This window comes from Calonectris borealis, chromosome 6 (assembly GCF_964195595.1).
Source record: "Calonectris borealis chromosome 6, bCalBor7.hap1.2, whole genome shotgun sequence".
NCBI lineage: Eukaryota > Metazoa > Chordata > Aves > Procellariiformes > Procellariidae > Calonectris > Calonectris borealis.
In genome coordinates, this window is record NC_134317.1 from 18,204,782 (window position 1) to 18,228,630 (window position 23,849).

The 23,849-nt window shown below is 62.7% G+C and overlaps 1 protein-coding gene and 1 non-coding gene across 2 annotated transcripts; both read left to right on the plus strand.

The window, feature by feature from the left end:
- Positions 1–1,807: 1,807 nt before the first annotated feature.
- WNT10A (Wnt family member 10A) lies at positions 1,808–18,407 on the plus strand. The gene is made up of 4 exons (XM_075153932.1): positions 1,808–1,866; positions 4,705–4,967; positions 12,762–13,138; positions 17,940–18,407. Exons 1-4 carry the CDS (start codon positions 1,808–1,810, stop codon positions 18,405–18,407), a joined length of 1,167 nt encoding a protein of 388 aa, XP_075010033.1.
- TRNAV-GAC (transfer RNA valine (anticodon GAC)) lies at positions 15,421–15,493 on the plus strand. The gene has a single exon. It is a non-coding gene; the product is annotated as a tRNA-Val (tRNA).
- Positions 18,408–23,849: the final 5,442 nt, after the last annotated feature.

Sequence of the window (23,849 nt, forward strand, 5' to 3'; positions counted from 1 at the left end):
ACACTCACCCCACACCCCATGCACACTTGCACCAGGCTGTGCACAGTCACCCCACACTCCATACACGCTCACCCTCACCACTCACATTTTCTCCATGCTCCACACACACTCACCCTGCTATGCACACTCATCCCCATCATGTGCAATCCACGCACCATGCACACTCACCCCATGTCATGCACCCTTGCTCCGTACCTAGTGGACACTCAACCACACCATGCACACTCTCTCATGCCCTATGCACACTAACCCCACACAATACACACTCACACCACATCCCATGCACTCACCCTGCCATGCACACTCACCCATGCAGTTGCACACACTCCCTTATATTCATGCATGCTGTGCACACTCACCCGTGCCATGCACAATCACCTCACACCCTGTGCAATCACCCAAACTTTGAGCACGCTCATGCTGCGCACATTCACCCACACCTTGTGTATACTTATCCCATGCCATGCACACTTACCTGTGATGTGCACGCTCACCCCATACTCTATGCACACTCCTCCGCCCTGTGCACACTCACTCCATGCCCACAGCACCCTGCCCCCATGCCCTGTGCTCACTCACCCACACTGCGCACTCCCCCATGCCGTCCCCGTGAATATTCTCCCACTCCATGCACACCCACCTCACACCCCACGCACAGTCCCCCGCACTGTGCACACTTGCCCCCATGCCACGTACACTCAGCCCTCACCACGCTCAATCCCCGTGCCGCGCACACTCACCCCACACCATGCACGCTCCCCCACGCCACGCACACTTACCTGACGCCCTGTGCACGCTCCTCCACGCTGCGCACACCCACCACACACACTTCTCCACGCTGTGCACGCTTACCCCACACACCGTGCCCACTCACCCTACTCCCCGTGCGCACTTCCCCACGCCGGCCCTACTTCCCCACGCCGTGCCCACTCCCCCCACACCACACACCCCCTCTACTCCCCGTGCACACCCCACGCCGCGCCCCCCCCCCCCCCCCCCACGCGCCCACTCCCCCGCCGGCCGTGCCCGCTCCCCCCGGCCGGCGCTCGCCCCCCCGCCGCCCGCTCCCTCCCCGGCAGGCTGCGTGCGACACGCCGGCTCCCCGCCCCGCTGCCACCCTCTGCCCCGTCCTTCCCCCGCGGGCTCCTGTCTGGACGTGTCGGGACTCGGGCTCCGGGCGCTGAGTAATGCTCGGCGCAGCGCGATCCCAGGCAGAGCCGCCGCCGCCGCCGCTCCGCGCCCAGCGCTCCCGGGGCGCTCCGGCCGCGACCCTGCCCGCTCCGCCGGCGGCCCGGCGACACCGGCGGCGGGGGGCGGCGGGGGGGCCGCGGCTCCCCATGTGCCTGCGGGCCCCGCGGGAGCCGCAGCGCCGCTCGCCCGGCGAGCCCTGCCCACGCCCGCCGCGGCCCCGGAGCCCCGGGGCGCCCTGGGGAGCGGCGGGGGAGCGCGCCCCGCGGGCCGAGGCCCCCCCCGGCCCCCCGGCGCGTCCCGCCATGGGGGGCTGAGCCGGGGGGCTGAGCGCGGCGGGGCGGCGGCGGGCAGGGCGGGGGGCGCGCAGCCCTCGCCGGGCTCGGCGGGCGCCGGGGCGGCGGGAGGCGGGGGGGGCATCCCGGGAGGATGGCAGAGCCGCCCCGGCGAGCCGAGCCCCGGCGCGCAGGGAGCCAGTGAGAGGGAGGAGAGGGGAAAACACAAACAAGCAAACAACCCACAACAAACAAAGCGGGCAGAGAGCAGCGCCGAGCCCCGCCGCCCCTGCCCCAAAGGCGCCCGCCCGCCCGCAGCCCGCACAGCCGCTGCCCCAGCGAAGATGCGCCCGGCCCTGGCCCACGGACTCTGCTCGCTGCTGCTCAGCCTCTGGGTACCCAGGTAGGAGCTGCCCCCCCCAGCCCCGCCGCCGCCGCCGAGCGCCCCGGCCCCGCGGGGAGGGCGGCGGGAAGCCGCCGCGCCCAGCCCCGCGCCGGGGGCGGGCTGCCCAGGGGGCTCCCGGGGGGTCCCGCCGCCCCGGCCCGGCCCCGCACGGCAGCAGCCCCCCTCTTAGGGCGCTGTCAGGGCTGCTGCCCCCCTCCGCCTTCCCCCCGTCCCGGCGGAGCGCCGGCGGGATGCGCGGCTCCCCCCGCTCCGGGAGGTTGTCCCGTTTCCTCCCCGGCCGGAGCCGCCCCAGCGCCCGCCCTGCCTGCCTCAGTTTCCCCGCTCTCCCCGGGCGGAGGACGGGCCTCGCTGCGGGGGGGCACCGCGGAGGCCAGGGGGGATGCTGGCGGGGATGCCACTGTCGCGGGTACGGTGCCCACGGGATGGGTGCCTTTGGGCTCTGTACCCCAGGGGTGCGCACTGGGGCAAGGGATCCACCTGCGTCCCCTCCCCGGCTCCACCGATACCCAAGGGGAGGGGGGTAAGAGGGGGCCACCTGCCTTCCAGAAAAAGGCCCCCCAACACTCACCACCCCTGTCCGTCTCCATCTCCCCCGGGTGGCTGGCAGATCCCCTCCGCCTGCTCCCAAATTTGTGCGCTGCAGGCAGCCAGGGGTTAACCCTGCTGCTGGTGTGAGTGGGGGGGGGGGTGTCCCCCGCCCTTCCCCCTCCCTCCAGCCCCTTTAAATATAATTTGTTAACGTTGGGACTTGTATTAATTAAAGCAGCAGCCGCTGCAGCCTGTGACCTGGGGGCTTGTCACCGTGAAATCAAGTTTAAATCCAGATTTCAAGGGGGAAGAGAGCTGGGGGGAGCGCTGTGTCCTCCTAGGGAGGGTGACAGTGACAGCTCCTTGCTGGTCCCTGGCCCCGCTGAGCCCTGGGTGGAGCAAGAGGCAGAAGGACCTGCCCTCCGCTCTCTGGGGTCCTAGAGAAGGGCCCCTGCCTCAGTTTCCCTGCTGTGCAGTGGGGAGAAGGACCATAACAGCTTCCCCGGGATGCCCTGGGAGAAGGTGGCAGGAGCTGTGGCTGGCTCAGGACAGGCAGGGGACAAGGTCCCTGCAGTGCTTGGGGCAGGAGCTGCTGGGCTTGGGGATGAGGGTAGCTGCGGACCTGCTTCTCGTCTCTTCTCAGCCAGTGCTTGCTTTGACAGCGTGAATGAGCGCAGGAGCTGGGCAGAGGATTTTCCCTCCTGCGTAGGGGCTTTGGAGGGATGCACCCCTTTCCACTCTCCTTCTCTCCGCTCCCTGCCACCCTGACTCTCCCTGTTGGGGTCACTGAGGATTTGCACTGGGGCAGACCCACATATCACCCGTGGAAGTGGTGGCGTGGGTATAAACATCCTTGGGAAGCTGGAGAAAGCAGCAGCCTGACCCTGTCAGCTCCCCTTCCCCCTTGAGCAAGCTGTAATTCAGCAGGAACCCTGGAGCTGAGCCCTTCCTCCAGAGCTGGGCGAGCGCTGAGCTGGGGAAGTCAGTCCCTGGTCCCTGAGAGCTGCCTCTATCCATGTACCTGCACCAGGCTCGCAGGATTTGGGGGAGCAGACGGGGTATAACCCTTCTCCCCAAGACATGGCTGCTCCATAAGGCAGCTGCAGTCCTTCCTCCAGCATCCTCCTCCAAGGTTCAAAGGGATCCAGCTCCCTGCTCCTCCCAGGGACCCAGCTCTTGGCCGTCCCGGGGAAGAGGGAGCCGTGCCTGGAGAGAGCTCTCAGCAGGGACCGAGCTGTCCTGAGCAAGGAGCGGGCGGTGCAGAGCTCCTGATGGACCCTGCTGCGAGCTGCAGGTTGCTCCTGGGCATCCCGCTGCCTACTGCTGGCTTTGCAGGTCCTCTGCTTGGACACTGTGGATCCCAGGATCCTTTAAGCCATTCACTGGAGCTGGGCAGACACTTCCTCCCCTTCCATCTCCCTCTCCGCATCCATCTGTCCTGTGTACCACTGTCTTAGCTCCAGGCACTTCTCTCTGGACATGCTTTGTCCACTCCCCACATCTACTTCATAGATGTTTCTCCAGGCAGCATCTCTACTTGTGTAAGTTCTTGCACCCCCACCATGGACCACAGTACCTCCCCTTGCACCCATCCATCTCCTGGTCTCTGTGCTTCTGTGGTGACAGGCATCAGGGCTGGTGGGGCTGGGATGTGACAGTGGTTTTGGGATTGTTGCTGGGAGCTTGAGGGTGTTCAGCAGGGTGCTTGGCTCTGAATTTCCCAGCCGGGCTGGCAGGAAAAGGCTGGTCCCTCTGGTTACCTCCCTTGTGAGGACCAGCAGTGCCGGAGGGATACAGGAGACGCAGGGAGGGGATCAGCCAGCAACAGAGATGGAGCCAGACCTGGGATGGGTCTCCTGCTCTGGGGTCTCCAGATTCTCCCAGGGGGAAACCCACGCTCTCTGGGGAAGGCTAGCCAGGGCAGCCTGTGCCTGAAAGTCTGCATGGCCAGGGCGGGAGATCCCTGGGGGAGCACGCAGAGGGGGTGAGCCCTTGGAGATGCTGGGCTCCAGAGGCAGGAGAGACAAATTTGGCTGCCGCTGGGCACAGGCTGCCGGGGTGTCCAGGCTGTGCTGGTGTGGCTGGAGAGGATTGCAGCCCCAGTGCTGCTGGGGCATCTCTGCCTGGCTGAGCTGCTGTTGTGCCCAGGGTTTCCCAGCCTTGTCTATAGGCAGCGGGTACAGTGTGGGTTGAGGAGCATCTCCCCTCCCCATGTGTCCCCCCCAAGCTCTTTCATCTCCCTGAAAGAGAAGCGAGTAGTTGGCACGTCGCTTGCTCTCAGCTCAACGGTTTCCCTTTCCCTCCCAGCTCCTGCTCCAATGAGATCCTGGGCCTGAAGCTGCCATCGGAGCCGGTGCTGAACGCCAACACGGTGTGCCTGACCCTGCCGGGGCTGACGCGGCGGCAGCTGGAGGTGTGCGTGCGCCACCCCGACGTCACCGCCTCGGCCATCCAGGGCATCCAGATTGCCATCCATGAGTGCCAGCACCAGTTCCGGGACCAGCGTTGGAACTGCTCCAGCCTCGAGACCAAGAACAAGATCCCCTATGAGAGCATCATCTTCAGCAGAGGTAAGGGCTGGATGGTCTCCCTTCTCTTCCTCTTCCTTTGCCCAGCCCCTGCTCTCAGGAGTCCTCGTGGGCTCTCCATGGGCCCCTACACAGCTCTTCCCTGGCTCAGGGGCCAGGCCAGCTCTTCAGCATCCCCATGGATGAAGGCAGACAGAGCCTCAGAAACCTCAGGGTCTCTCAGACCAAACAGCACTGCGCTGTGGCAAAGCTGGGCTCTTCTCCATGCACCTTTGTACCTATGCTGGCCCTTGTCCTGAGCTGCTCCTCCCTGCCCAGCCCCAGCTGCTCCCAAGGCTCCTTCCAGGCCCCACTGCTTTCTGGCATGTTCCCCCCATGCGGTGTAGGCTGGTGTTTGGAGTGGTGCCATGGGTGTTGCTGCACAGTTGGTGGGTCTGAAGGTGGGTGCTGTGCTCTGGGATTCGGTTTGGTGGATGCAGTGAGCATCTTGGCTCATTCCTGCTCTGGGGGTGGTGTTTTAGTGCATCATGGTGAGCAGAAACACCCCTAGGTAATGGGGTGCAGCTCTGTGAGCCCATCACCCTGGCGTCCTGCCTTTCTGTTGACTCCCCAGTGCAGAGAGCTGAGGGCTCTCTGTTTTGTGGGACCCTGGAGCATGGTGGCATGGGGGGCAGGGAGACGGGCTGTCCTGGGAGCTCGCCTGCCCACAGAGCCCCCACCTGCGCTGCTGGGAGAGCTCTCCTAGCCCTCCACGGTCTGCTGAGCCCCGGTGCCAGGGTCTCCTCATCTCCCCCCGCAGGTATGGCTGGCTCTGCGTCTATCAGAGCCTCCCCGGTTGATACTCTTTCCGTCAGGAGTGGACTCTGGGGGTGCAGAGGGGCTGCCCTGCGCAGTGCAGATCAGGGTTGTGACCTGATGGGACCTTCTGTAGGACTTGAATGTATCTTCTCACCTAAGTACCCTTCTTGAAGCCTGGGCCTTGGCACACACCGAAGGTCCCATTGCCCCAGGCTGTGGGCAGGAGAGAACTATGTGGTGCCAGTGGCAGGCAGGCAGGATGCTGAGGGCAAGCAAGGTGCCCAGCAAACACATCGCTCCTCCAGCTCCTGAGGAAGGAGAAAACTACCAAAGATGCTGCTCACCTACCCTCTTTGGGAGCCTCCTAGCCCGGTACCCAGCAGAGAGATGCCTCTGTCCCCCCTTCCCGAAACATCCTTCCAGACCCTGTGACATCTCTCCCTGAGACCATCCAGCCCTTACCTCCTCTCCGAGGAGAGTCTCTCAGAGGAGAGGTTGGCAGCTTGAGGCTTACATGCCTTTGAGGGGATGCGGTGGCAGGAGCCCCCAGGCAGCTGTAGCAGGTGGGGAGATGGCTGGAGAGAAGAGCACAGAAGCGTTTTGGTGCCGGGAGGTCCCTCATGTCCAGGGCAGATGGGCAAAGCCTTGCTGGAGGGGATGCTACCTTGGAGCATGCATGGCATCAGGGCTGCGGTCCTGCCGTAGAGCGGCTGCCGGTGCCTGGAGAAGGGCAGTGTCTCTTCCCTCCATGAGCAGCGCCCAGGTTAGGGCCTGGCAGGGAGGGTGGGGACCGTCAGCCCTGATAAGCATCGAGGTATTTCCAGGTCCTCTGAGGAATGTGGTTCACTTCTAGTCTCCTCGGGCGGCAGGAGACACCGACTTGCTGGCTCAAGTTGCTCACACACCCAGGCGAGCTTCCTTGCTCCGGGTCCCACCAGGCTGGGTGAGAAGCTCCAACAGCAGAGAGCACTGACCTTCTGCATCCCTCCCCCAGGTCTGATGGTCGCCCGTGACTTGCAGCTCACTTGTGTGTCAGGTGCCACCGCGGCCCTTCCCACTGTCAGGGCTGTGACCGATGGGTGTGGGGTCTCCCGCAGCCCCTGGACTCTTGCCCCAGTCCTGAGCTCTTGGGTATGGCTCAGCCCAGGCTCCCAGCACCGGTGGGATCCCATTCCCTGGGATGGAGATCCAGCACCCAGCACCAGGGAAGGATGGAGGTAGGGCTGGAGCAGCAGAGCAGACAGGCACCTCATGGCACTCCTGTTTTGGCAGCAGAGGGTGCAGGATGAGCCCAGAACAGCCAGGCCATCCCATGCCGTTGCTTGGAGCCATTCTGGCGTGGAGCAAGCCTTGAGGCTGGTGCCCTGGCCCGCTTCCAGCCCACTCGTGTCCCTCAATAATGGAGCTGGAGCTCTGAGCTCCACCTTGCAGCTCTTACGGACACAGCCATCAGAGCAGGGATGCTGGGTCCATCTCCCGAGCCTGGAGCCAGAGGAGAGGCGAGCGGTGGAAGCAAGGGGTGCAGGCTCTGTGCCGCAGGCGTTAATGCATCTGACCCCCGGGGACCTGGTCTCTGCTCTGCGCCCTGCTCCATCCTTGCCGTGCCGGGGAACGCAGCGTGCTTGTAGGATCATTGTTTGTAACCCGAAGTGACAGACCCCTTTAATCTTTCATTCCTTTTCCCACTTCTTCTGCCATCAGTTCAGCCGTGCGTGAATCTCACTTTAAATTATTTGTAGCTGGCTTCTCCCTCCCGCTCTCCCACCTCCGCCCCGTCCTCCTGCATCTCTTGCATCTTCCCCAGCGTGGGCGTGAGTGGTCCTCGCTGTCCCATGCTCAGGCACTCAGTGGAGCCGGGAGGCTCATCCCCTGGGGACAGAGCAAGGGACAGTGGCAAATGAGTGCCTGTCTCCCCATCCTGCTGATCTGATCCCAGAAGTTTGAGCGCAAGCCCTGGGGAGCCAGGAGGGAGCAGGGAGGCTTCAAATAGGGCATGGCTGGGAATCTGGCAGGGCTTCTGGGCTTCATAGCTGGGGACAGGGATCCGGACAGCATCCTGGGCAGAGCACAGACCTGCTGGATGCGGCAGGGAGATGCAGCCATCCCTGGGGTGCAGGGCACAGTGGCTGCGAGGCATCACAACAGGTTAGCAGAGGGGGTGCCCAGGGATTTACCACCCCTGCTCTCACAGAGCCTCTTTCTTTTTTCAGACACCTCCATGTGCTGTGGGTTTTTCTGTTTTCGTCTTTTGATGCTGCACCCTTGGGGAGTGGGATGTCCCTTGTATCCCGCGCTGAGCCTCCAGTGCCATCTGCACCCCCCGTCCTCCTTGGCCCACGTCCCCTCCATGTGCATCCACACTCAGCATTGCTATTACAAATCCTCCTCCTGTCCTCCCTGGCTCCTCAGCTGGCTGCCTATGTCCTCGCCACCCTCCTGCCCATTCCCTGGCACTGTCACCCCTGCCAGCACCCTCCAGTCCTGTCCCCGGTCCCATACCTCTCTGCTGTCCCTCCCTCTCCCTCCAAGTGCTGGCAGAGACATCCTCTCCTGGCCCCAGGGGCATATGTAGGAGGATGGAGCGGTGAGGTGGAGGCAGGTGGCTGCATCTGCACCAGTAACTGAGGCGGGTCCCCTGCCTCTGCTCCGAGGGTGCGATCCACCTCGCTGGAGAGGGTGGCCTGTTGCCCCCGGTATGTAGTCCCCCCGTAGCACCCGCGGGCTGCTGGGCGCTGTGTGGCTTGGCTGGGCTGAACCATGCTTGGGTGCGTGCCAAAAGCGAAGCTGCGGATGGTGGTGGGTCACCGAGTCCTTGTCCTTGTCTGGTACTTGTGCACCCGTGGGTGCAATGCCAGCAGATCTGGGACTGTCCGGCTGCCAGGCAGGGGCTGTCTGAGGTGTGCTGAGGGATCCCTCTTCCCTGAGCCTTCCCCTTTGCTCATCCCACCCCCATCTATACGGAGCTCTGAAAGAAATGGGACCCCCACGGAGGGGCTGGGTGTCCTTGAAGGCCCCCGAGGGTGCGTGACTGCAGTGCAGCATCCCCCTGTTCCTCCTTTGGAGGGACAGGTGATGCTTGCCTGCCCCGTGCCCTCCTTAGAAGGGCTCCCTGGTGCCAAGGGGTCTGCGTGGCCATGGCCAAGCCTTGATTTCATACAGCAAGGAGTGGGGAACTCCCTGCAAGGCTGGAAGTGCCAGGTGCTGGGGCTCAGCCAGCTGCGAGCTGGAGCTTGGGGAGGCTCTGCCGTGCGGGGAGGGGGGCAGGTGCTGTTACGGCTGTCCAGGGAGATGCTGCTGAGCTCAGGACCCCGGCGCCCAGCTCTGCAGAGTCCCAGCCAAGCTCCGGTGCCCGCAGACCGCAGTGCCTGGCCTGGTGCAGCTGCAGCTGGGCTGCTGGCAGGGTTTTCAGTGCCCCCAGGCAAGCCAAGGGCTTTGCCCACCTGGCCCCGAGGTGCATATGGGTGCTTCGGATGCCCGGCTGCATCCCTGTGGTGCTCCCAGCCCCTGGACCTTTCCCCAGCTGATGGTGGCAAACAAGACCCTGGGGACAGGGCAGCATCCCTGGCGGTGCGGGGCTGAGCCCGGCTCCCTGCAGCCTGCAGAGCGGCGAGGGCTGCCGGCTCGGAGCGCCGTGGGCGGACGGGGAGCGAGGGCTGCGGGCTGTCCCCGGCACGCTCAAGGAGGTGCAGGGAGGCAAGTCGGGATCTGCAGGGAGGCGTTTAGCGCCTGGCGCGGGGCCAGACCCTGGCAGGTTCACCTGCAGTTTAATTAGGGAGAGGGGAGGGGAGGGAGCGGGGCTGGGGGAGAGGCGGCATGTCGGGACTGGCCGTGGCGGGAGAAGCTCTCCTCCGCCTCACCAGCCAGCGGGGCTGGGGTGATGTGCTGCCGGCATTATGGGGGGTGCTGCCCATGGAGGGGGTAGCTGAGCATTCCTGGGGTACCCTGGGGTGCACCCAGACCAGGCTGTCCCACCTGCTCCCTCAGTGCCACCCGGGTGCCATGGTGGCAGGTGCTGGGAGGGCATCACTGCCTGGGTGCGATGGCGAGCCGTGGGAGGAAGGCCATGACTCCAGCTCTCCCTACCCCAGCAGACCATGGAGCCCACAGCCGTGCCTGAGCCAGGCCTGAGAGATGGAGGAACTGCAGCATCCGTGGCAGAGCCAGTGCCAGCTGGGGCTTGGGATCCTGCTGAATGGCCCCCCGTCTCCTGGGTGCACCTTGGCAGGGAAAATTTTCCCCCGCTAAGAAAGCTGCTTTGGGATCTGACCTGGGGCCGAGATTTGAGATCCATCCTCCTTCTCTAACACGGTCCTTTAAGTACCCGGCAGGCTGGATGCTGGCGGTGGTGTCGGGGTAGTGCCCTCCATTCCCTCTTCCCTGCAGGATGCAATACTTCCCCTCACACCTCCCACGGCTGCAACCTCTTCTGCGATCTCTGGAGGGATCGGGTGACTCAAACATCACCACTGAGGTCTTAGGTAGCTGGGGCAGCTGGAGAGCCTCCCTCCGAAGGGCTCGGGGCTGGCTGCCGCACGCCGCGCTCGGCTGCGGTTCCTGGAAGCTCCCACCCTCGCCGAGCCCACGAGGCCGGTGGTTGTCGCCTGCAGCCACGTTGCTCGCTGCTTTGCTGCAATCCTCTGGGTTCTGGCGTGGCCGGGGTAGAGCAAGGAATGTAAACTGAACCTCCAAGCAGAACCACACTGGCATGGCTGCTGCGGTCCCGGCGCTGCCCAGGCCCCCTCCTCCCCATTGCTCACAGCTCCCCATGAGAGCGGGCGAGGGAAGGAGGGGAGAAGGCAGGGAGGAGCGGCGGGGCCAGGCAGAGTGATACTGAGCAGAGAAATGACCACGGTGAGATGGGGACAAGACTCCCAGAGCGCTGGGATGTCAAGTCCTGGGGATCAGCCCATCCCCTGCCCGCAGCCAGGGGGATGGCAGCTGCAGGGACCAGGACCCGTGCTTCATCCATCAGCTCGCGCGTGGCTGGAGAGCAGCAGAGGAAGGAGGGCTGGGCCTTGTCCCCAGGGGTTTCCCAGCTGTGGAGGGCACCAAACGAAGCCAGCCTCTTTACCTGTAAGGAGACGGGCTTGCTAGACGGACTGGGTGGGGTAGAGCTTCTGTCTGGGCTCCAGAAGGGATTTTAAGGAGATGTGACATGGGAAATTATTCGTTAGGCTGGAGAAATGTGTGAGAAAAAGGCTAACGGAAAGGCAGGGCCGAGAGGAGAGCGTCGCACCGGGTGAAGGGTTTGCTGCCGCCATCCCCGGACACCGGCTGTGTGAGGAGCCGGGGACGCCGAGCGGGGTGGCAGCGACAAGTCCCTGCTCGTGGGCTGTGCCTGGGTTTGGCTCATGAAGAACTGGAGCCGGCCCAGATTGTGGGGACAGAGAATTGGTATGGGGAGGATTTGGGGATCCTGGAGACCTTCCTGTGCTGGTTCTCCATCCTGCATTGCTCACCTGGGGGCTGAAGTTCCCCAGATTTGGGCTGTCCTGCTCTAACAGCGATGTGGGTGTGTTGCAGGCGCTGCCTGCCAGCGCTCTCCCCGGGGAGGCTGTGCAGCGTACGCACCAGCAGCCCCATTACCTGCCCGCTGAAAAATGTTGTTCAACTTGTGCATGGAAAGAGGCAGGCTGAGAGCAAGCTTGTCCCACACCGAGGGGAAGCTGGGAGAGGCTCCCACTGGCTTTTAAGCAGAGCCTCGTTAATTTTTTAAATGCACCAGTGTCAAATTAACACACAAAAGAGCAGCGTGACTTTAAATGCAGGTTTCTGAGCTGCGTTTCATTTCCCTTTAATAAGATCATAGCGTTTGCTCGGCGGGCGCAGCGAACCACTGAGGAGACATGCGTGATGGGGAGCATCGCCCAGGACGGGCGACGGCGGCGGGGAGCAGTTGTACTCTCACCTCTCGTGACTCCGCAGCGCAGGCAGGGAGCTGGCAGAGCCCCTGCCCAGGATCTGTGCTTTGGGGTGCTCGCTCAAGCCCCCTGTTTGATGGCACGGATCTGCTGGAGAAAATGCCCCGAAACCTCTCATCTGTTCAACCATAGCAAAGCCAAGGCTGATCACGCTGCTCTTGTCCAATGAAGGGAGAGAGGCTGGTGAACTTCAGCTATTTATTTATTCACATGTGAAGCCACGGCACAAAATCTGGCTCTCCCTCCTTCCCCTCCTTGTGTGGGGCCGGTCACTGCGCCCTGACGCAAAGGGCACTGCGGGCTCCCCGTTTGGCCTGGGAACCACAAATAAAAATATTACTTTGCATTTAAAATAAAGTAGAAGTTCCCAGGTAGGGGAGGCTCTTCAGCTGGCTGCAGTGAAGCCAAGCGGCCCTCGGGCAGCCCCGGCTCGCAGCCCCGCAGAGCCCCTGCTGTGGGACCCGTCCCTGTCCTTGTCCACCCCATCCCCAGCTAATGACACTTGTGGATGTCCTCGCTCCCCAGCATTTAACGACAACCAGCTGCCGGCCCTGGCAGCGTGTGGTGTGGTCGTGGCATGCTCCAACTAACTAGGGATGCTTGATTTTTCCAGCACGGTATCGTATTTAGAGCTTCTTGTGGGAGGGAAGGGGCATGGGCAGATGGATGGGGCTGGACAGGCAGTGCTGCCTGCCCCTGTTATTGCCTGATCCTGCACCCTGTGGGTAAGCAGAAATGGCCCATTCCTCAGCAGAAGTATTCTTCAGCCAGCATTATATTTAATATAGTGGGAAACTGAGTGGAGCAGGGAGGACATACTGCCTTTCCCATCAGAGCCATAACGCTGATGCCTGAGCAATGCCGTGGTGGCATCTCCCAGGGCAATGTGAGAGCAGGGTGATGGTGGGAGCTGGAGTCCCAGGCCTCAGGGCAGCAATGTGTGCTGGTGGGGCTAGGGTTGGGGAGCACTGGGTGAGGATTCGCTCATGGTCCAGGTGTATAAGGAGGCACAAGCCAAAGCTCCGGCTCCCTACACCCTGGCATGATGCCAGGCTGATCCAGCCCCTCATGGGGATCACGCCACCCAGTCTGAGCCCTGCTCTCTCCTTCCTTGCAGGCTTTCGGGAGAGCGCCTTTGCCTACGCCATTGCGGCTGCCGGCGTGGTGCACGCCGTCTCCAACGCCTGCGCTCTCGGCAAGCTGCAGGCCTGCGGCTGCGACCAGAAGCGCCGGGGCGATGAGGAGGCTTTTCGGCGCAAGCTGCATCGTCTCCAGCTGGAGGCCATGAACCGCGGCAAAGGCATGGTGCACGGGGTGCACATGGAGCACATGCCGGCCGAGACCCCCGGCCTCCAGGACTCCTGGGAATGGGGGGGGTGCAGCCCCGATGTGGACTATGGGGAGAAGTTTTCCAAGGATTTCCTCGATTCCCGGGAAACCTACAGGGACATCCACTCCCGCATGAGACTGCACAACAACCGCGTGGGCCGGCAGGTGAGCGGGGCACTGGGCAGGGCTGCGGGGTGATGGTGGCAGGGACACGCGTGGGAGGGCTGCGAGGGGCTTGCGCTGGCTGCGGTGGGACACGTGTGCGAGGCTGGCATTGCCCCCAAGGCATCCCCTCTTCCCAGTTTTGTCCGGAGCAAAGGCAGTGGCGCAGCCCTGCTGCCGAGCATCTCTGCTGAGGAGGGGACCTCCAAGCATCACTGCTGTCCCCCTGCCAAGGGACGCTTCCCCAGGCCACTGTCACCTGCCTGTGCTGCAGCAGTGCTGCGGGGATGGCATGGTGATGAGTCCAGCTCCTGCCACCCAGGGACTGGGTGAACTGGTGTCGGGCACAAGGGAGCTATGGTCGGGGAGGAGAAAGTCACTGGCATGGTGTGAGAAGGCAGGTGCTGCAACACACTGTCCCCAGCGAGGGGACACAGCACAGGCTCCACAGCACCCAGCCGCGGCTCTGCCTCCAGAGAGGGAGCCGGTGCCCCGAGGAGACAAATGTGAGCGGGACTGAGCCAGGCAGCGGGCGCCTGTGCCAGCTGGGAAGTGCAGCATCCCCTTGGGAACAGCGGTGACAGCCCACAGCCTCGTCCCCCAGCTCCAAGGGGGTGCCGGAGTCTGCCCGGGCGAGCAGGGCAGCCTCCCCTCCATTTTCATGATGTCAGGTCTCGTTAAAGGTGCTAATTAGTAGCTCGCTCTGTCTGGAAGGTGATGTTTAAAAGCAGCCTGACATTGAAGACAAGAAGCACGCAGGCAGGAGGGGCTGGGAGGATGGCTGCATTTTCCTGCCCGGCTTTGCTCCCAGCAGGTGCCAGGGAGACCCCATCCCAAGGATCCAAGAGGACATTTGTCCCCAAGACCCAACCACACAGTGCCAGGGCCGCGCAGGGGGGTGTGTAGTGGCTGCAGGAATAAGTAATTAAAGCTCAGAATTCCACAGGGAGTGTTTCCCTGGGATGGCTCAGACATTTGGATGCGCCTCTTGCTTTGAGCATGTTTAAAGGCAGCTGTGAGATGGGGACGCTGCAGAGCAGGACCTTGATGTGTGCCCTTCCCTGGTGCTGGAGCTGAGCTTTACCACCCCGAAGAAGCCGTCCCAATTTGGCCAAGCTGTAAATGCCTGGGGAAAGCCAGAGCTTTTTGCTTGTTTGGCTTTGTTTGCTTGCGCATGGTGAAGCTCGCTCAGCGTTAGGCAGCTGAATCCTCCACAGGCTGCTCTGCCCCAAGCCAGGCAAGACACCCCCCTCCCAATTCTGGCTGCAGGGCTCATCCTGGCTTCCCTCCAGCTCTGCATGCCCCACACCGCTGGGGCTCTTGGCAGTGCTCAGAAATTTGGGGTCTGCATTGCCTGTTTCCCAAGGGGAATGTTCCCCACAGCCCCCTGCAGAAGGAGGGGAAGGTGAGAGAGGAATATTTGCACAGGGCGCATGTCACCATGCGGTGCCTCTGGGATTCGGCAACAGCAAAAATGCCTGGGGTCTGCTTGTCCCCAAGGGCAGGCAGGCACGGGACTGGCAATGTCAGCTCTTGGTGGCTTCAGAAACAAGAGCTGGACTGATGGAAGAAGCCTGGGAGCTGGAAGCAGAGGCAGAGGAGGACCAAAGGGCTAAAGGAAGGGATGGTACCAGCGCAGGTGGGGAAGCAATGGCTGGACAGGCTGCCCAGCTCAGGGACCCTGTTGAGATGCGGAGGTGAGCCTGGTTGCAGGTCGGGTTGTGGTGGCTGTGGGTGCCATGCATTGGAGCAAGGAGATGATGCTGTGCCTGGTCTGTGCCTGTTGGTACCATGCTTATCGCCAGGGCTGGACCTGGCCATCCACATTGCCTGGGGATGGGTTCTCCAGCTCCCCGCCTGCTCTTTTAGCAACACCGTAGGTCCCATACCCACCCAAGCCCTCCTCACTCCTAGGACCATCTTTCTGCTGTAATAAGGAGCAATCTGCTGGGATTTCCCAAGAAAGGAGTGGCTGTACTGCATGCAGCAGCTCTGTGGTCCTCCCCTCCAAGTCCCGAGGCTTGAAACCCTTGAGCAGAGTGGTGATGTGGACACACACGCCACGTGCCGTGCCCTGCCACGCACCATCCCTCTCTGGGCACCAAGCAGCTGCAGCACCCAGGGCCCTCCAGCATCTCACTGATGCTGAGCATCCTCTCCACGGTCCCTGTATGTCCCAAGGGTGCCCTGCGTGTGGGTAGGCCTGGCTATCGGCTCAGACCCTGGAATGCCAGGGGGAGGTGACAATCCCACCAATGGCCACATCCAGTGGCCATGGGATGTGGGTTTCTGTAGTGTAGTGGTTATCACGTTCGCCTGACACGCGGAAGGTCCCTGGTTCGAAACCAGGCAGAAACATGCTGACTTTTTCCTCTTTTGCATCCAGCTACAAAGCCGGGGAGGGGATTGCAGCTGCAAGGGATGTGCAGCATCCTCCGACAGTGGCAGTGGTCACCTTGGTCTTGAGTTGGAATAGGAAGCCCCGGGGCAACCATTGGTTGCCCCGGGGCTTCCTATTTCAACTCAAGACAGGTGGGTGTCCTGCATCCCTGGGCTGGAGCAAGTTCCCCAGCAAGGAGCAGCAGGAGAGTGCAAGAGGCTTTGCAGGTCCTCCTAACCCGCCAGATCAGAGAGCAAGAGAGGATGAAAGGCAGCCAGGAACTACCCATTACCCTCACAACAAAGACCTACGATAAAGCTCTTATGAGTGTGTCTGGGAGGAGCTGGGAATGTGCGAAAGAAAGCACCAGCGAGTCCAGGCATGTGCCGAACCCTGGTGTCTGTGAGACGGGGGAAGGACGTGGCCAGGCAGGGGTGTGTGGAGGAGATCCAATGGCAAAAGCATGGAGCCGAGGCTCAGATGGGTCCTTCTCGGGTCTCCCAGCTCTGGCAGGGTCCTGTCCCCGCTGCGCTGCCCAAGCAGAGGGAGAACGAGCCATCCCTGGGCAGGGGTGGATGGGTGCTGCGGTGCTGGGGCTCGGGATGCTCAGCAGTGATGGCTTGGTGATGGAGATGGCACACACACGTTGCCTTCTCCAGCCCCTGCTGTGACAAGCCATAGCCCCAAATGAGCCCCTGTCCAGCTGTCATGCCACTGTCCCCTCCATCCCTGTGGTGGCCATCCCAGCCACAGCCCTAGATGCAGATTTTCCCTGGTCCAGCCAAGGGAGCAGGGAGGGAATGTGGGAAAGGATGGGGTCCTGATGCCAGCGTGTGGTGGCATCACACCTGGATGGTGGCAGGGATGGTGGCGAGCAGCTGGTGTTCCCGGTCGGCACACCCAGGGCACGGTGGAGAGGCCGGGCAGCTCATTACCTGCGAGGTGGAGGCTGTTCCCGGCAGGAGACGGGACTCTCAGCAGGATGAAAGCCAAACTCCAGCCCAGCCCAGACCTCTCTGCTGTGTGCCCCGAGCTCCAGGCGTGTTTCCCTGACCTGTCTTCATTACCATAACTGCTTAGCAACGGGGAGATTTACTCAAAAACAAGAAAACAAGGAGTAAAAACTACCCACCCCTACCAAAACGAGGAACTCCTTGCACGCGTGTGCCCCCCAGAGAGGGGGCAGGAACAGGCAGTGCGTGTCAGGTGCGAAGCCGGGCGGCCGGGCAGGGCTGGCACCGTGGGACGGGACCTCGTGCAGGTCCACGTGTCCCCTGGGCTCCCCCCGAGGGGAGCAGGCTCAGCTTGCGATAGTCTTTGCAAGCCCCAGCCAGGCTCCCCGCGAGGCTTGGGTGTCCCCGTGGGAAGGGGACTTGCTGGAGCCTGTGCGAGCGCGTGGGCATGGGGGCACGCGACCCAGCAGGGAATCCCTGACAGGACAGAGTAGAGGACAGTATAAACTGTCTCTTTCCAGGCTGTGCGGGGATGTGCGGCCACTCCGAGCCTTTGGAGATTGCTGGGCATGAGCTGTTTCCCTTGGCACGGCCACAGCAGCATCCCTTGCAGGGATGGGGTACCAGCGGGGACCCCAGCACACAGCGTGGGGGCTCAGCGGCATTGCCCAGGGAGCCCAGGGTCCTTCTTGCCCCCGCACTGGCCTCTGGCCCCTGCATGAACCACTCTGTCCAGCCAGCCCAAACCACAGCCCAGCGCAGCCCACACACCGTGACCTTCCTGGGGGGTGGACGTGTGGCACCGGCCTCACTGCGGCCTCCCCAAACCACAAGTCAGGGCTGTGAGCATCTCCGATCCCTGCATGAAATTCGAGTAAATTCATGCCCTGCACCCAGGGCTCCTGCGGGAAAGCAGGCAAGAGCTGAAAGCGGAGCTGCTCCCGGGACTCCCGGAGCTGGTGCTTTACAGGAGGAAAGCCCTGGGGAGAGGAAAGCATCCCCCCAACCTGCCCCGCTCGCAGCGCTCCTGGCCAGTGAGGTGGGTGGGGGACCCCTGCGCTGGGGGGTCCCAGTGGGGCTGCAAAGATGCAGCCACGCCGGCTTTTAACTTGAGTCTGTGGTCAGGTTGGTGCTGCTGGAGCCAAGCAGCAGTGGAAGGTGGGATCCAGGCTCCTTCTCCACCCTGTAGTCAGGTAGCTCACCCTCTCCTTTAGGTGCCAGTCCCTTGCTGGAATGTAAAAGCCAGTTGGTACTGCCAGGATGGGAAGGGACAGGGTGTGGGACATGGGTGACACTGGGCACAGCAACAGGGTGCAGCCTCGCTGGCTTTGCAGCTCCAGGGCTCTGATGGCTGCTCGTGCTAGCCCTTGGTGTTCCCATAGTGCCAACCCACAGAGAGCTCCATGATGGCTTCTCTGGTCCTCAAAAAACATCTCCGTGCTAACCCCTCTGCCCTCCCCTCCCCGCCCAGGTGGTGATGGACAACATGAGGAGGAAGTGCAAATGCCACGGCACCTCGGGGAGCTGCCAGCTGAAGACGTGCTGGCAGGTGACACCCGAGTTTCGCCTGGTGGGGTCCCTGCTCAAGGACCGCTTCTACGGGGCCACCCTCATCCGACCCCACAACCGCAACGCCGGGCAGCTGGAGCCGGGCCACGCTCGGCATCGCCGCCGGGCTGGCATCAGCGAGCTGGTTTACTTTGAGAAGTCACCTGACTTCTGCGAGCGGGAACCGGCCCTGGACTCCTTGGGCACCCAAGGGCGCCTGTGCAACAAGACCAGCCCGGGCATGGACAACTGCGAGAGCCTGTGCTGCGGCCGCGGGCACAACATCCTGCGGCAGACCCGCAGCGAGCGCTGCAACTGCAAGTTCCACTGGTGCTGCTTCGTGGCCTGCGAGGAGTGTCGCATCACTGAGTGGGTCAGCGTCTGCAAGTAGCTGGGCAGGGATGGGTGCCCACCCCAGGGTGCCAGGACAAGCATGCCTGCCCGCAGGGGGGGAGGGAGACGGGGATCGGCGCTGGGGGGGAGATGGAGCCGTGGTACCCGCTTCCCTCCGCTCCGGGGGGAGCGGGAGAGGAGATGCTCGGCACCCTCCAAAATCAGCACTTTGTCGTCACCCGGGGAGGGCAGGGCTGCCCGCTGCCCACTGCCTGCCCGGCCCCGCACGAGAGCACCAAGGCTCCCGGCCCCGGGGAGCACACGGCCATGCTGTACAGACCGCCGACACCAGCACCGCTCAGGGGGGCGGAGGGTGGGCACGGGGGTGGGGGAGTGCCCGCTGGCACCCAGCGGGACGGGGCAGGGTGGGGTGGGGGACAGCAGGGCATGGGGAGCCCAGGGTGGGAGGGGAGGGGGGGGACACACACACTGGCACCGTGCACAGGTTCCTCTGGCCACACGTGAGGCACGTGAGGCTGTGCTCTGAGCGGGATGGGGATGGAGCATCCCATGGGATGGAGCGGGGGCACAGCTCCCCAGGCTGGAGCTTGCCTCTGCGGGGGCAGAGCTTGGCCCGGCTTGGGCTGTAGCATCGTGGCCGGAGGGGAGGGTGCCCGGGGCTGTGCTGTGCGTGCCTGTGTTATTGTATGGTAAGTTATTTTCTGATTGTGAATAAAAGTGGATTGGAGACAGCATGGGGTATTTTGGGGTGCAGCACCCTGCTCTTCCTGCTGTCTGGGGCTCTCCCCTCCTGCAGGGTGCCAGAAGGATGGAGGGGAACCCTTGGTACTGCCTACCCACTTGTGCGAGACTTTCTCCCCAGTGCTCTGCTGCCATCCCATAATAACAGCCTTAGGAGCTGTTTGCGACTGGCAGGAGGTGGGGGCACCCCGTGGGCACCCCAAGCCCTTGCAAGGTGGCTGCTGGGAGGCTCCTGCCCAGCCGGACGCAGGCTGGAGCCCATCCATCCCACGGGAATCCCGGCTGTTGGCCCCACGCCCGCGGCCGTAGTGGGGCTGGGGGCCGCACCGCTGCCCCCCGCGCTCCTGGGGAAGGATGCTGGGGCCGGAGAGCAGGGAGAGGGGAAGGCAGCGAGGACGGGCCAGGCGATGGGGGTCCTCAAACGGCACCTCGCTGCGGTGGCGGGGAGGGCACCCATCTGGCTGCAGCAGCCTGCGGGGGCCAGGCGGTGAATCATGCTGCTGGTATCTCCCGGCTGATAACTTCCCCGCTCCTCCCACGGCTGCGCGCCCCTTGGGGCTACGAAAAAAAAAAAAAAAAGTGAATTAAAAAAAAAAAAATCGAGGAGGAAAATACCAGGCTGGAAGGAAGCGAGCGCCCCGGGCCCAGCGGGGAGCGGCCCCGTGTCCTCGTTTCATAACGCTCCCGCAGGCAGCGGGGAGCTGGGTCAGCTGGGACGGATGCTCTGCCCTTCACCACCCCCGGGGGGCATGGCTGACTTTCCGCCTCCAGGAGGGACTGGGTCATGGGGTCCTTGCCCCTGGAGCTATCTGTGTTTTAGGGGCTGAGGAGAAGAGGAGGGTGGTGGAGGTGATGGAGGGAAGCGTGGGAGCTCCTGTGGCCTTGCGGCACCTGCGCAGCTCCGTCTGCCAGCGCAGCAGGGACAGCAGGGCTCGTGGCCACCACAGTGGCTCCCGGCAGCAAAGACCTGGGGCTGGTGACCTTGCAGAGACAGGATCTCTGCTTGGGGCTCAGGGCACCCGGGTTCACCCTGTGGGGCATGAAAGCAGAGGTGTTCCTGCAGGGAATGCTCCAGCAATTCATTTTCCCTCCTGAGGTCCTGCTTTTCCATCTCCAGCAGTACCCATCTCCAACACCAGGGCCCTTTTACCAAATCCCCAAGCCCTTTGCCTTTTGCCCTTTACCACAAGCACTAGTTGGACCCTCTGGTGTCCCCCGGCCACCTTGTCCCCCCGCTCCCTCCCAAGCTGGCCAAACCCCCGTGTCCCTAGGGCTGTGCTGCCCAGAGCGGTGGGGCTCTGCACATCCATCATGCTTCGGCACTTTGTAGCTGGCGTTGGCTTCCCACCTCCCAGGGGCTCCTTTGCAGGCGCCTGTGATCTCAGGGCTGCCTGGGGTGATGACTGACTCACCACCGAGCTCTCTCCGCACCGCACCGGCCCCTTCGCTCCCCTGCTTGCTAATCCCAGGCCACCTGCGCTGCAGCAGCTGCACCCCAGCACAGGGCTCCCCTGGCCAGGCTGAGCTGGGGAGGGGACCGGAGTGGGACAAGGTGTGTTTGATGATGCAGAGAGGGGATGCAGGGCAGGGCCGTTCCCCCCAAGCACATCTCACACCCCCCAGTGAGGGACCAATCTCTGAGCATCCTGGGGCTACAAAGACTGCAGCTTGCTCTCCCCTTGCACCCCATTTTGGGAACATAGCATTGTGAAACAGCACACCAGGACTGCCAGCACAGCTGGGGTGAGACTCCCAACACAGTCTGGCCACTGAGCCTGGCAAGCCACAGTGCCTGGGGCTGTTTGGTTCAGCAGAGACCCTGTCTGAGCTTGGGACCCCGGGAGATTCAGGGGAAAACACAGTAAGCTCCCTTGATCTTGGTGGGTCTGCAGGCGCACGGTCAGGAGTGCAAGCGCTGTGCTGCAGGGGTGCGGTGTGGCAGGGTGCTTTGGGCTGAAGGCAGCAGGCTCTGGGTGCAGGCAGCAGGCTCTGGGTGCAGGCAGCTCCAGGGCACAGGCTCCCTGGTCACAGGAGCTCATTCCCTCCTGGGGCCCGCTGGCTCCCAACGCAATACCAACTTCAAGATCTGCTCTGTGGCTTCCCTCACCAAGTGTCTGAGAGCCCCAGGCAACACGCCAGCATGCCTGTGGTTACGAAGACGGTGTCCCCATGCTTCCCTAACCGGGAACCAGCTGCCGGGCAGCCATCCTAACAACCGCACCACTGGACACAGAAAGCGTGCAGGACACACCTCTCCCGACGGCCACTGCCGAGCCTCCAGAGCCAGTTGCCAGCAAGGACTTGGCTCCCTGAGGTCTGGGCATCCCAAACCCCTCTTATTCCATGGAGCCTGAGTGCAGCCTCCCTCCTTCCCCAGGAAAGAAATGCCCCATATACCTCACTAGGGCCTGGGAAGAGAGGTGATGTCTGGCTTTGCGTAGTTGGAGCCATGGAGGATTTCTGGGGCTTGGATTCACGCTCCTTTGGCTTTGGGCACTCACTGTAACCAGCTGTCTCCTTCCGTATCCCTCCATTTGTCTGCCACACTTCATTCCTGATCCACAGGTGGGAACTGTCCCAGTCCCACCAAAGAGCCATATTTTCTCACATGGAGGGCCTATCTGATCCTGCTGAGCTGCTCCAACCTTGCACCTTCTGGTGGATGGCCCCCCTGCCCCGTGAGGGACACCTCCACCCTGCAGTGCACAACACACAGGGCTGGGCTGAAATGGGAAGGTTCAAGGTGCTTCGCCCAAGAGAGAAGAATGACCTTCAGGGTAGAAGGGCCCAGGCAGATGATGGAGGTGGTTTCCAGCAGAGAGAACCAGATTTTCCCAATGCTCTCCCATCATCTCCCTGCAGAGGCAAATCACTAAGGAAGTTCCAAAACTAAAAAAGAAATGGCCATTTCTTTCACGTGCATGTCACAAAAAGGGCCGTGAAGGCTTCCAAAGGCAGCAGCAAGTCTCTGCTGGCAAAAACACGTGGAACTTACTCCAGTTTCATCACATATTTTGGCCCAAGCTCTAGAGATTCCTCCATCCCCAAGGGTCCCTGCTGCAGAGGGGACCATCAGCCTAGTGGCTCTGCTAGTGCCGTGCGAAGTCCAGTGGTTTTCTCAAAGTTTGAGCTTCCCAGTCCCAGGAGCAGGAGAGCTTCTCAGCTCCTTCCAGCAAACCGAAAGTAAATCTCATTTCTTGCCCCTGCGGTTGTGGAGAGCGATGGGAAAACCTGACCTGAGTGTGACCGCTGAAAAGGCAATAGAGAGACCTGAGCTGGCCTGATCGGTTTGCACTTCTGCCAGGTCTGAAGCCAGATGTGTGGCTGTCCAGATGTGAATACCCCAGGCTGGTGCTCTCTCAGACCCTGGCCTTGTGCCCATCACCAGACACAGAGTGGAAGAGCCAAGGGGACAGCGAATTCCCTCCAGCATGGCAGGTCGCTCTGGTCCTTTCTCCTCTCACCCAAAGCCCCAGCCCATCTCCTGCTTCTGGAAAGCTCCAGCAAGGGTGGGGAAGGACTCTGGGGGTGGCAGGGGGGGAGTGGGGGGGCTGGGACTTTCCCCAGGAGATCACAGGAGGAACTTTGGCTGGAGGGTGGGGGGAACCGGTGAGGAGTTGCTACATCATGCCCCAATGAGCCGTGAGTAACTCCTCTGGTATTTCTTCCCGGCGCAGAACAGTCATCAGAGCCAGATCCTGCCCGGGGGAATCGCTACACGGGAACGCCCAGCCCCATCCAAATTCCATTCCTGCTCCCAGCAGAGCCGAAGTGAAGCAGAGCCATGAGGGGATGGTTCCATGGTACCCCCCGTCCCATCCCACCCGCTGGGGTGGCATGAGTGTGGCCATGGGCAGGGCTAGCAGTGCTGGCTGGCAGAGCCTGGTGGGCTGCTGACCCACAAAAGCAGCCAGATGCACCTGGGCTACTGGAAGTCACTGGAGAGCAAAGCCTCGTTGCATCTGCTGGTCCAAGGGGAGCAGAGGGCAGACCCTTCCTTGCCTTGGTCTGGGCAACTGGCCTTCATGCTTCCTCTGGTTGAGAAGCAGGTGGCCATGGCTTGAGACCCTTTGCGAGAGCCTGGCTGGCACCGTGCTGCAACCTGAGCTGCAGAGAGGTGCTCCGAGGCTTTCCTGAAGTTCAGCCCCAACATGTCATGCTTGGCACCAGCACCCGTGCAACCCCCCGAAAAAGAAAAAAAAAGAGTTTGGCCCTAACTGACCTGCTTGGCAAGGCGAAGTACCTACAGCGTGGCAGCAGCTGGCTCGGGAGAGGAGCCCGGGAGTCCTGTGCTCCCCCCGCCAGGCCCAGCTCCTGCCCACCACCCCCTGGCACAGCACCCTGCTGGCATTGCCTTCCGTGATGAGGGGTGGGCCACCTGCCCGGCGAGGAGGCTGTAGCCACCACTGTGTTGAGCTCGTTGAGTGGCTAGACGTGCCAGCAGCAGCCCAACTCTGCAGGAGCGCCCCCACTGCCTGGGAGGACTGCAGCCTCCTTGCTCAGCCACAGCTGCACCAGCCCTTGGTGCTCCACGGCTGGGTGCCCCTGGACACGGGGCTGCCGCGCGCCTGCAGAAGGGCCAGCGGTGTCTGGAAACGGGTGGGATGTGGAGATGGAGAGCAGAGGCAGGGCTTGGGCTGAAGGCTGTGATGGAGCCAGGGCAGCTCCAAGGGCTGGGGTAGGAAGAGCTCCCAGGGAAGGCTGGACAAGGGATGGGGAAGGTAGGGGCTGAGCAAGC

Excerpts from the sequence above, each read along its gene's own strand:
- WNT10A (XM_075153932.1), top strand. The coding sequence starts at position 1,808 with ATGCGCCCGGCCCTGGCCCACGGACTCTGCTCGCTGCTGCTCAGCCTC. Across the intron at positions 1,867-4,704 it reads CTCAGCCTCTGGGTACCCAG|CTCCTGCTCCAATGAGATCC; the intron begins GTAGGAGCTGCC and ends TTTCCCTCCCAG. Across the intron at positions 4,968-12,761 it reads GAGCATCATCTTCAGCAGAG|GCTTTCGGGAGAGCGCCTTT; the intron begins GTAAGGGCTGGA and ends CCTTCCTTGCAG.